This window comes from Mustela lutreola, chromosome 15 (assembly GCF_030435805.1).
Source record: "Mustela lutreola isolate mMusLut2 chromosome 15, mMusLut2.pri, whole genome shotgun sequence".
Lineage (NCBI taxonomy): Eukaryota > Metazoa > Chordata > Mammalia > Carnivora > Mustelidae > Mustela > Mustela lutreola.
Window position 1 is genome coordinate 4,959,191 of NC_081304.1, and position 13,446 is coordinate 4,972,636.

A 13,446-nucleotide genomic window follows, 5' to 3' on the forward strand; every position below is an offset into this window, starting at 1 on the left:
CTTTTAGCACTTATTTTAGTAATACAACCTTTTGACCTGATAACTGACTAGGTTTTTTTTTTTTTTTTTTTTAAGATTTTATTTATTTATTTGAGAGAGAGAAAGGGCCCGGGGGAGGAGAAGCAGATGCCCTGCTGAGCCAGGACACTCACACACACACACACACACCCCTGATATTGGGCTGGATCCTGGGATGCTGGGATCAGGACCTGAGCTAAAGGCAGATGCTTAAATAACTGAACCCCCGAGACGCCCCCTGACTGAGTTGTTACTAATTCAGCAGTGTGGAGGCTTTTCATTTCCATGGATTTTGAGTGGTAATAACTGGCATTCTACACCAGAAGATAATAGTATCTTTTTTAGAGGAAGGAGATATTTCTTTTTAAAATCTGTATCTATTTGCCATAACTCAGAAGCATACAGAGATTATTAATAAGATGGGGAAACACCAGAATGGTTATACCTCAGATAGATTACTTCAGACAGGCTCTGTCTAAGGTGTAAACATTCTAATTTTTTACCTGTCAAATTCCTATCACTTTGTTTTCAACTCTGGAGGTTTTTGTACAAGAGAAACAAGTAATAAACCCTTTTAATTTAAATTTTTGGTGTTGCCGCATTTTATTTTATTTGAGGATTTCATAATTAAAGTTCTTGAATGGGCAATATATTCCCATATTTCAAAAATTTAAAAAGTATAAAATTCTTACAAAATTTTAAAAGTCTAAAAAACTTTCCTACCCCACCTAAACTTTTCTCTCCCCCCAGCCCCCACCTGCCACAGCTACTCTGATTCCCAGGGCAGTCGGTTTCTTTGTAACCATTTAAGATTTTTTTTTTAATTTGACACAGAGAGAGAGATCACAAGTAGGCAGAGAGGCAGGCAGAGAGAGGGGGAAGCAGGCTCCCTGCTGAGCAGAGATCCCGATGCAGGGCTCGATCCCAGGACCCTGAGATCATGATCTGAGCTGAAGGCAGAGGCTTCAACCCACTGAGCCACCCAGGTGCCCCTCTTGTAACCATTTAGAGGCTCTGTGCATATATGCAAGCCAGTGACATGTTTCTGTTTCTCTCATTTTCACAGAGCGGTAGTATATTAAACCATATTGTGCTACCCCTTGCTTTTCTCATCCAAGAGCTCCTTCCCCACCAGTCTGTACAGATAACTCGGTCTTTCATAGTTTCCTAAGTGTTCCATTTTATGGATAGACGGTAATTTTCTCAATTGGTCCCCTGTCAACAAACATTTAGTTTCTCCAGTCTTCGGCTATGAAAAAGCACCAATAATAATAAACATCTTTTGTTGTGTCCAGGGTTCTTCTAAGCTCTTTAGTAGGTCTTTGGACTTGGTATGGAGATACACAATCTTGTAGGTACTTGTGTTACCCCTCATTCTGCCAGGGAGGCAACTGAGACCTAGCCGGGAGCGGGTGAAGCTGGGGTTTGGAATGAAGCTTTTCATTTTGAACAAATTGCAGTCTCAGAGAAAAGGTGAAAGAATAGGACAGAATTCCTCTCGACTCTTCAGAGGCCCCAGACTTAACATTTATGTCCATATTCTTTTCTTTTGAACCATTTGAGATGAGCTGTAGACATAATGTCCTGATTCCTAAATGCTTCAGTAAATATTTCAAAAAACAGATACTCTCTTACATAACCACAGTGTAATTATCAGACTCCGGAAACTGACACTGTTAGAGTACTATTACCTAACCTGCAGACCTTATTCCTCTTTGTGGTCCCACTGTGTCCTTTAGCGGAAAATCATTTCTTTCTGGCCCGGAACCCAGTAAGGATCACACACTGAGCTCAGCTGACTGTTCTCTTTAGTCTCATTTAATCTGGAACGACTGCTCTGTTCTTGGTCTCTTATGACCTTGATACTTTTTTTTTTTAAGATTTTTATTTATTTATTTATTTATTTGACAGAGAAAGATCACAGGTAGGCAGAGAGGCAGGCAGAGAGAGAGAGGAGGAAGCAGGCTCACTGCTGAGCAGAGAGCCCGATGCGGGGCTCGATCCCAAGACCCTGGGATCATGACCTGAGCTGAAGGCAGAGGCTTTAACCCACTGAGCCACCCAGGCGCCCCTGACCTTCATCCTTTGAAGAGTATAGGGCAGTTGTTCTACAGAATATCCCTTATTGAGGCGTGTTTGTTTCTTCATATCAGGTTGAATCAGTTACCACTATGACTGCGACTGACTGGAGATGTTTCCAGTTCCCCTTCTTCCCTGTTCATTCATTCAGTCTTATCAGAGTGGAGTCAGGATCTTAATTTGTTCAGGGTGTTCTCATTCTTCGCTACTGTTTATCGCAATGTTCAAATTGTCTTAGACTTGGCCAAAGGGAGCCCCTTCAGGCCCCTCCTTGTGTTCTTTTGACATGTTCCTAGCATTTTTTGATACTTCCTTACTTCCTGGTACCACTAGATGTTCCACGTTTATCTTGCACTTCCTTAGCCCTGGAATCAGTCATTCCGGCGAGCAGCCCCAGTTCCTTTAGCGAGACTTGGCCCCGGAGTGTGCACTCGGCCACCTCACGTTACTCCCTGTGACTAACCTCGACTCACGTTCTTCCATAAGTGACTCAGTGAACTTAAAAGATAAAGACCGAGAAATAAAATCACTGGGTCGAAGGTAATTTGATAGATAATTGCCAGATTAATGTAATATTTTATAAGGTGGTATGCAGCCGTGTGTTCCCTCCGGGACACATTGGTGTGTTTACAGCTTGCGCAGTTGCCATAGGTCATTCTCTGATTCCTTCTTACAGATTTGACCAAGGGAATGTTTTAAAAAAGAAAAATGCTAGTTTTGTGTAATGGTACTTTCCAAATTAAATCTGCTTTATATTTATATATCAGTTTTGCTTCCAGTATGTTTTAATAGTTTACTTCATAATAATGAGGATGAGGCGCGCCCGGGTGGCTCAGTCGGTTAAGCATCTACCTTCCCCTTAGGTCATGATCCCGGAGTCCTGGGATCCAGTCCTGCATCGGGGTCCCTGCTTCTCCTTCTCTCTCTGCCCCTCTCCCTGCTCGTATGCATGCGAACGCGCGCTCTCTCAAAAATGTAAATAAAATCTTCCAAAAAACAGTGATGGGGATGAAGAGGTGCCTGGGTGGCTCAATACCGACCCTTAGTTTTGGCTCAGGTCATGATCTCAAGGTCATGGGATCAAGCTCCAGGCTGGGCTCTCAGCTCAGCCCAGAGTCCGCTTGAGAATCTCTCTCCCTCTGCCCCTCCCCTTGCTTGCCCGCACGCATGCGCACTCTATCTCTTGCTCTCAAAATCAATAAAACAATAATGGGGTTGAAGACACTGCCGTGCTACAACAGGATCAAAGTATTCGCTCTCAGAATCTTTACATTTTGTAGAAAGATGAACTCTTATCTTCCTGGAACCCGTTCTTTCAGAGCAGCAGGAGTTTTCAACCAGGATGGTTTTGCCCCAGCCCCTGGCGGATATTTCACAATGTGCGAAGGAAGGCCTTTCTGGTCTGGCCACCGGGTGGAGGCCGGGTGCCACCAGTGTCTTGTGAGCGGATGCCGGAGAAGCTGGGGGACGCCGCTCCAGTGTACCATGTAGTTATCTAGTCCAGAATGTCAGTAGTGCCACAGCTGAGAAACCCTGCTTCAGAGTAATTTTTTTTTTTAAGATTTTATTTATTTATTTGACAGACAGAGATCACAAGCAGGCAGAGAGGCAGGCAGAGAGAGAGAGAGAGGGAAGCAGGCTCCCCGCTGAGCAGAGAGCCCGATGTGGGACTTGATCCCAGGACCCTGAGATCATGACCTGAGCTGAAGGCAGAGGCTTTAACCCACTGAGCCACCCAGGTGCCCCCAGAATAATTTATTAAAAGTGAAGTTGTGTGAAGGCTTCTGTTCTAGAAGATAAAATCGATTCCATCCTGATGGCAAGGGCATCTAATGAACTTGAAAGGGTTACGTGTCAGTGGCTCTCTGAACACTGCTCTGTGCTTGCCACAGTGGTGAAAATGAAGAGTTTGGATTGAAAAAAGGAGAGAAAGTCACCTTTTTGGGCTTGATTTCCCTGGCTTGTTAATTTTACAGGTGAAGATGTGGTTTTCACCACTAAAGTAAAAACAGACGTTAGCTCCTCTGGAGCATCATTAAGTGTACGTTTTGACTTGCTTGAGTGTGGGCAGAGTCATGAGCTTGAAAATAACTGCAGCTCCAGTCCTCCCGGAGACTTTATTTTATTCTCTTTTTAAGGTCAGTCTGTTAGTAAAGTTCGACCTTCCATTGAACTACAAATAGACCAAAATCAAAGTGGATAAGGAATGACTAATTCCTCTTGGTCCTCTCCTGCCCTGTATTCTACCAGAGGAAGGTTTGTTGATTGCCTCTGGGGAGAGAGTAAAAGAGACTGCGGGAAACTTACGGCCGCTTGTGAAAGCAGCAATCTTTTACGTGGACAATGCTGGGAAACCCAGAAGATATTTTCCGACTTCAAGATTTGAGGTCATTTGACAAATTGACATTTCCACTCTAATAAGTTAATATGGTTTGTGATTTCTAGCCATAAGTAATAGTGCACAATTCATTTTATTCTTAAACAGATTGGTTTTTGTTTGAGAAAATGAAGAAAGGGAACAGAACCCTAAATAGTGGGTAGTTTTAGCATCCTTTATCCTTAATCTTCAGTATGTTCTTTACTTCTGAAAATTTTGAATTTTCAGTGTTTTATTTTGGGGGGCAACTATTAGAAAATTGGGGACTTTTTTTTCTAAGCCTGTGAGGTACTGTTCATTTCCCTGGATCCTATTAATAAAGCCTGGTTGTTTTTTTTTTTGTTTGTTTGTTTGTTTTAAAGTAGCTACCAAATTGTATGTTCCGTTTTATCCAGATCCTAAAACCGGTAATGAGCAGAGAAGGAACATACCGGGAGAGATGCTTGCTTTTTAAAAGCCTTTTAAGCCTCTATCCTAGTCAGACCTGTGTTTTTTTACATTCCAAACTGATAGAAGCTTTTTGGGAGAAGCAGAGTTACAGAAAAGTAAACAAGAGCACTAGTGGCATGTTTCCCTCATCAAACTGGAGCTGACTGTTTATTGGTCTTCGATGAGGGATACTGGCTTGCAGTCTCTTTCTGTTTTTACAGAGGAAAATGGTCAGGGAAAGGGAGGGGCCCCATCTCTTTGAGAAGTGGGTAGGTCAACACAGCCATCTACCCACATGGTTTAATTAATTAATTAATATTTTAAAAGATTTTATTTATTTGAAAGAGACCACAAGTGGCAGAGGGGGGCACAGAGGGAGAGAAGGAAAAGCAGACTCCCCTGCTGAGCAGGGAACTGGACTTGGGGGCTCAGTCCTAGGACCCTGGGATCATGACCTGACCCGAAGGCAGATGCTTAACTGGCTGAGCCACCCAGGTGCCTCCCACATGGCTTAATTTAAGATAGAATTTAGGGAAGCCATTCCTAATGCTGGTGTATCTTCTCCCTCTTTTAGGTGATATTTATATGCTGAGGTTTTTGACTGCCCAGGTTAAAAAAATCGCCCTTGTTTCGGGGATGGGAAATCAGGAAGCGTTGAGTAAAATTTGTCAGTTACATAGCGGCAGATTTCAGCTTGGCCGGTGTGCTGTATGGGGAAAGGCACACCTGTTCTTGGAGATTCACAGTGCCCGTAGCTAGGACTAACACGGTTTGTTTGCGGATAGTTGCTAACCTCAAGAGTTATTCTGAGTTTTATTCTTATGTCCCTCTCCCACTACTGGTTTAATATTTCAGAATAATAAAAAGCTTTAAAGGTAGGCTACTTAGCCTGTTCTTCTGAAATACCCTCTCTCTCTCTCTCTCTCTCTGTTTGCTGAATTTTTGAGGGTGAACTCTTACTTCACTCCTCTATCCTGGAGATAGGTTTGTACACAGAAGGGTCTGTTCCAGGTATAAACTGGGTAGCGACATAGGAAGCCTGTACTTTAAGGACCAGTCAAATCAACGAAGAAATGGGGGCGCTTGGGTGGCTCAGTTGGTTAAGTGTCTGCCTTCCACTGAGGTCATGATCTGAGGGTCCTGGGATTGAGCCCTGGTGCTGGGGCTCCCTGCTTAGCGGGGAGTCTGCTTCTCCCTCTCCCTTTGCCCTCCCATGGGCATGCGTGTGCGCGGGCTCTTTCTCTCTCCCGCTCTCAAATAAATAAGTAAAATCTTCTAAAAAAATCAGGAAGACATGATGGAGTCATAGTTACTGTCTTCAGGTCCCTAATTTTCAGGAAACCGATGATGTCAGTCATGTAGTCACGTGCTAATAAGGTTACATTGTCCAAATAAAGTCACTTTAGAAGACAATGAAGTAAAGCTGGCCGTCAGCCAGGCGGCCTTTACCTGTTCAGTTTCCTGCGGAGTGGCATTTAGTTTACATTTCTCTATAGTTCTCAGCGGGGCGTTAGGCTATCAGGGTGCTTCTGTGGACGGTGAGACCCTCCTCGCTCTGCTGCTTTTGAGCCTGTGCTGTCCAGAGGCTGGTGGCTCGTATCTATTTCCATGTGGCTCTTAGGCTCTTGAAGCAGGGCTAGTCTGAGCTGAGAAGCGCTGTCTCTGAAATGCACCCCAAGTATCGAAGACTTAGTATAAAAAAAAAAGGTAAAATATCTCATAAATTTGCATATCAGTTACGTACTGAAATATCTTGGATATACCGGCTAAAATGAAATCTATTAATTTCACTCATTTCTCTTTACTTTTTTTTTTTTTTTTTAAAGATTTTATTTATTTATTTGACAGAGAGAAATCACAAGTAGATGGAGAGGCAGGCAGAGAGAGAGAGAGCGGGAAGCAGACTCCCTGCCGAGCAGAGAGCCCGATGTGGGACTCGATCCCAGGACCCTGAGATCATGACCTGAGCCGAAGGCAGCGGCTTAACCCACTGAGCCACCCAGGCGCCCCCTTTTTTTTTTTTTTTTTTTTTTTTATTAAAGATTTTATTTTTGGGGCACCTGGATGGCTTAGTCGGTTGAACATCTGCCTTCGGCTCAGGTGATGATCCCAGGCTCCTTGCTCAGCGGGGAGCCTGCGTCTGCCTCAGCCTGCTGCTTCTCCCCCTGCTTGTGCTCTCTCTCTCTCTCTGACAAATAAATAAACCACTGCTCTAGACAATCTGTTTCTGAGAAGCCCCAGGTTCATTTTGGAGAATCCCCCCACCGCCTTTTATTTATTTATTTATTTATGGTGGCAGCAAAGCAAGGTTTATTGAGCGTTAGCAAAGTGATCGTACAGGGGTGCCTGGGTGGCTCAGGGGGTTAAGCCTCTGCCTTCAGCTCAGGTCATGGTCTCAGGGTCCTGGGATCAAGCCCTGCATTGGGCTCTCTGCTCAGTGGGGAGCCTGGTTCACCTCCCTCTCTCTCTGCCTGCCTCTCTGCCTACTTGTGATCTCTCTCCATGTCAAGTGGGTAGATAGAATCTTAAAAAAAAAAAAAAAAATGATCGTACAAAGCACCCGAGCAGCTAGGGGACCCAAGAGGGTTGCCCTTTGTTTTGCTTTTTATTTTTTTATTTTTTATTTTTTTTAAGATTTTTATTTATTTATTTGACAGAGAGAGATCACAAGTAGGCAGAGAGGTAGGCAGAGAGAGAGAGGAGGAAGCAGGCTCCCTGCTGAGCAGAGAGCCTGATGTGGGACTCGATCCCAGGACCCTGAGATCATGACCTGAGCCGAAGGCAGCGGCTTAACCCACTGAGCCACCCAGGCGCTCTTGTTTTGCTTTTTAATAATGTTCTTTTTTTTTCACCACTTCCAGGGTATAGGGTTGCAATTATATTTACTCAGTGACATGTGACTAACTGGGGCCTTGTGGTTTGTTTTGTTTTGCTAGTGATGATGGCCAAAGAGAAGCCACCGATAACTGTAGTCGGAGATGTTGGCGGGCGCATCGCGATCATAGTGGTATGGTCATGTCGTCCTTCGTGTGCACAGATGACCCTGCTGCCTCTTCATAGACTGTCCTCTTTGGGATTATGTTTCTAGTAAAGCTGAGGGAGTTAAATGAATCTGTCTATCATTTCTCACCCAAACTCCTTCAGGACTGGAAGAAATCTTTATGTGGTTGAACGGGGGTTATTTTAACCTGCAGATGGAAAAAAAAGTGCAGGGTCTCCCATAAGAAAATTCAACCCCAATAAATAACCTTTATCTGAAGGGATCTGGGTTTCATCAGAGCCACCAATCTACTCAACCTTCAGCTTTAGGGCCACGAGAGGAACCGAAGATGAGCGGTTCCATTTTCACTAGTGAGAACAAGTGTCTTTTCTTTGCATTTCAGCATGAGCTGTTAGCTCCCAGCGCTAAATGCCTTGCTGGGCCCGATTGCAATGGCTGGCTTTATTTCTGTGTTCTTGTCATCTCACTTTGTCTTGAAAAAAAGTAAATGGGACACCAGCTATGTCGGATGAATCAGAAACGTGGGACAGGATGATGAGCCTTGGTAGTTGGGAACTCTAACTCCGCATGTCACACGTGGCCGTCAGGCTTTGCTGTTCTTTGTACTGACAGCCACGCAAAGTGTGGTCCACGCGGCTGTTGCCACTGCCTGATGTTCCGTCTCGGGCCCAGGCAGGTGGCTCTGATCTCCAGCTGGAGATCCTGAAAGGACGGGCAGAGAAGAGAGAGAGGTATGTGCTTACAGAGACAGGGGGTAGCACTTGAACACCACCTCCGTTGTCTCCCCAGGATGACATTATTGACGATGTGGAAAGTTTTGTTGCTGCTGCGGAGATCCTGAAAGAGAGAGGTGCTTACAAGATCTATGTCATGGCCACTCACGGCATCCTGTCTGCGGAGGCCCCCCGTCTCATCGAGGAGTCCTCCATCGACGAGGTCTGTGTGCACTTACTACTGGGCCTGGGATTTGCTGCTCTCTTTTCTGTGAATTGTAAAATGACCCCATCAGTGTTGCCTAACCCCCTCTCTGGAGGACCTCGGAAGTAGCCTTGGTGGCTAGCGGGGTGTTGCAACAAATGCGTAGTCAGGAACAGATGCCTCTTTCCATAAAGGCTCAGCTTATTTACTTGGATGTGGTTCATATTTCAGTGTAGTTTGGTGCTGTGGGAGCGCTCCTCTCACAACTTGGATTCATCCAGTTTTGCACAGTGCCAGGGCTCACCCTACCGTTTCTGCCCAAGTAGAACATGACCTTCATACTCTTATGTTTTGAACCATGTAACCTTTCTCTTGTATAAAGTCTGTTAAGTTTAGTTTGTAAAAACTGTACTCAGTGGAATAAGGTTTTGTAGTTTGGAACTTGGGCTGCGGGAACTAAAGGTGGGACAGACTTTTCTGGGTGGCCATGTTGGGGACACATCAGTAACACTGTTTTATCTTCCGTTGCTGCAATGACTAGGTAGTGGTGACGAACACGGTCCCTCACGAGGTGCAGAAGCTGCAGTGTCCCAAGATAAAGACCGTGGATATCAGTCTGATTCTCTCTGAAGCAATTCGGAGAATCCACAATGGGGAGTCCATGGCTTACCTTTTCCGAAACATCACCGTGGATGACTAGCTGTCGCCGTTGCCTTGACTGCGGAACTCCTGAGGAAAACGTGTGGAGAGCCATGCCATCAACTTACGTACACAGTGTTTCCTCTCAAGGGAGGCCTGGAAGTAGCCTGAAGTCAGATAGTCAGTCTCACCCAGTTGGGTAGGTAGGAGCCATTAAGATAGTCAAGGGGAAGACAGAGCTGATGGATAAATGGCCTTAAATGTCTGCCATCGCCATCTTGGTCCTTAAACTAAAGTTAGTTTCCTGAAAAGAATTCCCAAATTTTGTTGATACTAAAAAGGAGTTAAAGGCAGATGGTCCGAGCTCTTTAATATTGGGCTATTTCCACCGCAGGGAAACGTGTGTCAACGTTGAACTTGGTTTGGGAAGCTGAGTGCCCTGGTACTGTTTCCAGTCTAGTTGTCCTCTCCCCAGTCAGCCTCACGCACATCTTTTGTAGAAAACCCCGTTTTTCTTTGAGAAGCTGCCGTGCCTACAGCCACCGAACAACAAAGCCTTTGTGGCATTACCCCAGCAAGGAGGTCAGATTAGAGAGTAGCCCCCTATCTCTGGATCCCTGCGAGGCTCTTCAATGGCAAATAAAAGAGTTTGTTGTCTTGCAAGTCTGTTGGCTACATTGCAGAACCGCCTGCTCTCCTGCCTTCCTGGTGGCTGACTCCTGTCCAGACAGTGCAGGAGACAACAGGTACAAAATAAAGGGTAGTCCAGGTCCAGAGCTGGTCCTAAACCCCGGACAGGAGTCTCCACCATTAGGTTCCATCCCCTTCCTAAGCATCAAAATCAAATCCTGGTTGGGATAATGGATTTAGAAATCTAAATTTTTTTTTTTTTTAAGATTTTATCTATTTATTTGACAGACAGAGATCACAAGTAGGCGGGGGCGGGGGAAGCAGGCTCCCTGCTGACCATAGAGCCTGATGCGGGGCTCGATCCCAGGACCCTGAGATCACGACCTGAGCCGAAGGCAGAGGCCTTCAACCCACTGAGCCACCCAGGCACCTCAGAAATCTAAATTTAAAAAAAAAAAAAAAAAAAAAAAACCAGAACAAATTATACTTTTCTTGTGTGATAGATGACAGTGTGGATGGCACTTCTCAGGACTGCTCATGGTCTTCCTACGCAGCAATTAAAATTACTCTATATTGCAACACATCTGTCAGGGAGGCCTTTCAGACCTTCAGCCTGCTCTGGGCAGGACAGAATGTAATGGGAAGGACAGAGTCTGTCCGTCGGGCAATGAGCGGGAATTGGTTCTGTTCCTGAGGGAGGGCAAAGGACAATCCGCTTCTTTGTACAATTGTCTTTCTCTGCAGGGACATTTCCTTGACATTTTTATCCCTTTCCTAATGACTTGAAAAGTTCCCAAGCCACAGTCAAGACTTCAAGCACGTTAGCTTTTTCAAGCACACAAGTTGCCTTCTGTTAATAGTCCAAGTAGGGGAATTTAGAGCAAGAACTCAATTGTCAGATAGCAGCATGGTGGGGGAGGCGGAGCTGCGGACCGTTACTCAGGAGACCTGGTTCTTATTTGTAAGGCCCTGCAGATGACTAGTCCTTTCTGGGTCTCTCATCAGATCTAAAAAGGGAGGTTTGGAACTGACAACTGAGGGAGGTCCTTTTCAACCAAAATTCCATTTATACATCCAGTTAATGTTTATTTTCCTGTGTCTATAAGAACAGAGGTGTTTATTTGTACTTACTTCATAGAATATATTCCCTGGGATTAGAATTAGAATATATTCATATACACCCCTTCCGTGGGCATTTAGTGGGTCCTAATCTGTGTCTGGTATGATGCCAAGTCTCAGGGATACGCAGATGAAATCATGAGGACTCAGGGAGTCGGGATTCTGGCCAGTGGTAGCAGGGGTAACATCCTTCTGGAAAGTCACTGAGCTTAGAATCGAGAAGCTCACGTTCCACACCCTCTAGGACAGGGGAAGCCCCATCACAAGACTTTAATTTGGTGACCCAGCCTTCTGTTTTATAGGGTGAAAACATAAGTGCACAAAACTGCCAAGAATTTGTTCTTTTGATGGTTTCAGGAAGCGTGAGGGCCCCGAATGAGTGTCAGGTGCTAGGGCTATGACGGTGAACCAAAAAATCCTCAGGTGTTAACCTTCCTGTAGGTTCTAGACTGATATTTAACTCCATTCCCAGGCAACACTGGGGATGAGGGGCATGAAAGATTTCAGTTACATTTTACCAGCTCAGACTAAAAATTTGAATTCGAGAAGTAGTTGAAATAGGAGTCCATGGTACAGACTTTTGCTCAGGCTTTCCTTAGCTTTCTTGAATGTAAACACTGACATTTTACATTTTCTGGAAAAACCTGGTGTGGGGAAGTCAGGCCCCAGTTGCTGAGAGCACCAAATTCCTCTAGTCCTGTCTCATCCTGGCTTGTGCTGAGCTGAAATGTTGGCACTTGACCAGATGAGTCTGTTTCGAGATAAACTAGGCCAGGGCGGCTCAGTGAAGGTCTGTCGTGTGGTGGCTGGTTGGAGCTGCCAGGGCGGTGAGTGTTCTTTTCCAAGTTACCCTCCTTTCTGATGAAGCAAAATGAGATGGGAGCTGTCCCCCAAAAGCCAAGGTCTCAGGACTGCATCCCTTAAGACATGTGCCTCTGCCCTGAGTAAGGAATGAGCTAAGGACACACAGGGTGTCTCTTAAATCTGTCAGTTCTTAATGGCTGAGTGCATGGGAGGCCTTCCTAGGTTAAGTGAGGGCTGCAACCTAGGTGAGCCACAGGACCCCTCCCCTTCCCAAACTGCTGTGTTCCCATAGTAGTGCCTTGACACAGCCCCATAGCCCCTTTGGGAACGTTTACTTAAAGTAACAGTCAGTGGTGCCTTGGGGTATGCCCCAGGCTTCCCCAGACCTGGATAAGATAGGATCCCCTTGCAAGTTGGGAGGGAGTGTGTGACTTCGCATACGGGCCAGTCCCGCACTGCGGGGTGCCCGCTGGACGGTGCCAGAACCCTCGCGTGCGCGGGGCCCCGCACCACGGGGCAGTGACGGGGCCGTCCGTTCGGTTCCAAACGTCCGCTGGCTGCAGCCGGCGCAAGGGGAGGGTGTAGCGTGGAGAGCGGACGACTGGACAGCCGAGGGTTGGCGGCTGTCCGGACCCCGCTGGGGAGGCGGGCGCGGGTCCCCAGGAGCGGAGGGTGGGAAGCCCGGCGGCCAGGCGCTTTGCCTCCATTTTCCAGTGACTGATGCCCTGGGCAGCGCCCGGGGGCGCAGTGGGCAGTGAGGGGGACATGGCCGCCTGGCCAGCCGAGGGCGCGGACCGCTGCTGAGACGGCGCACGATGCCGCCCGCGACGGCGGCCACCACCATGGTCTCCCTTCGGGAGCTGGCGGACTTGGCCATCGGCACCCCGGAGGTGGGCGCTGTCAACTTCACGGCCCTGCACACGCTTATCGTGGCCATGCTCCGGAGCCTCAACCTGCAGGAGGTGCGCATCGACTTCCAGTCGCCGTTGCCGTCGCCGGAGACGAGCCGCCCCTTGGAGATCGCGCAGACCGCGCTCAGCGCCCCGCAGCTGGCTGCGTCCAGGGAGAAGCCGCGCGGCAGCCTGACCAAGCCACCGACGGCCGCGGCGACGCTCGAGAGCCAGGTGAAGGGCCTGGGCGGGCAGGTCCAGGACCTCAGCAGGAAGCTCAAGACCGTCACGAGCCAGGTGCAGGGCATCGTGAGCCACGTGCAGCACCTTACGGCTCCCATCAGCGAGCTGGACGCCCGGGACTGGCTGGAGGAGGAGACCGCCAAGCTGGCGCCGGCCAGGGCACGAGCAGGGTCGTTGAAAACCGCGAAGGGCGAGCGGGCCATCGTCTCCCAGGTCTCCCAGGTGAGGGCAGGGCGGGGCTGGGGGGGCGGAGCCCACCACGGGCTCCGGGGCTGGAAGGGAGGCGCGGGCGGCGGGGC

General features: G+C 47.3%; 2 protein-coding genes across 4 annotated transcripts in view; both read left to right on the forward strand.

The window, feature by feature from the left end:
• PRPSAP1 (phosphoribosyl pyrophosphate synthetase associated protein 1) overlaps positions 1-10,124 on the forward strand; it is a 29,784-nt gene extending 19,660 nt beyond the window's left edge. For all 3 annotated transcript variants that reach the window (XM_059150327.1, XM_059150328.1, XM_059150329.1), the window contains 3 exons: positions 7,840-7,910; positions 8,694-8,840; positions 9,364-10,124. In XM_059150327.1, the coding sequence (XP_059006310.1) occupies positions 7,840-7,910; positions 8,694-8,840; positions 9,364-9,522 (377 nt within the window). In that variant the 3' untranslated portion in view covers positions 9,523-10,124. The remainder of the gene's footprint in view (positions 1-7,839; positions 7,911-8,693; positions 8,841-9,363) is intronic.
• A 1,823-nt stretch (positions 10,125-11,947) lies between these two features.
• Positions 11,948-13,446, forward strand: part of QRICH2 (glutamine rich 2) — a 35,391-nt gene continuing 33,892 nt past the window's right edge. Inside the window, exon 1 of the mRNA XM_059150351.1 lies at positions 11,948-13,369. Within this exon, the coding sequence (XP_059006334.1) occupies positions 12,830-13,369 (540 nt within the window). The 5' untranslated portion in view covers positions 11,948-12,829. The remainder of the gene's footprint in view (positions 13,370-13,446) is intronic.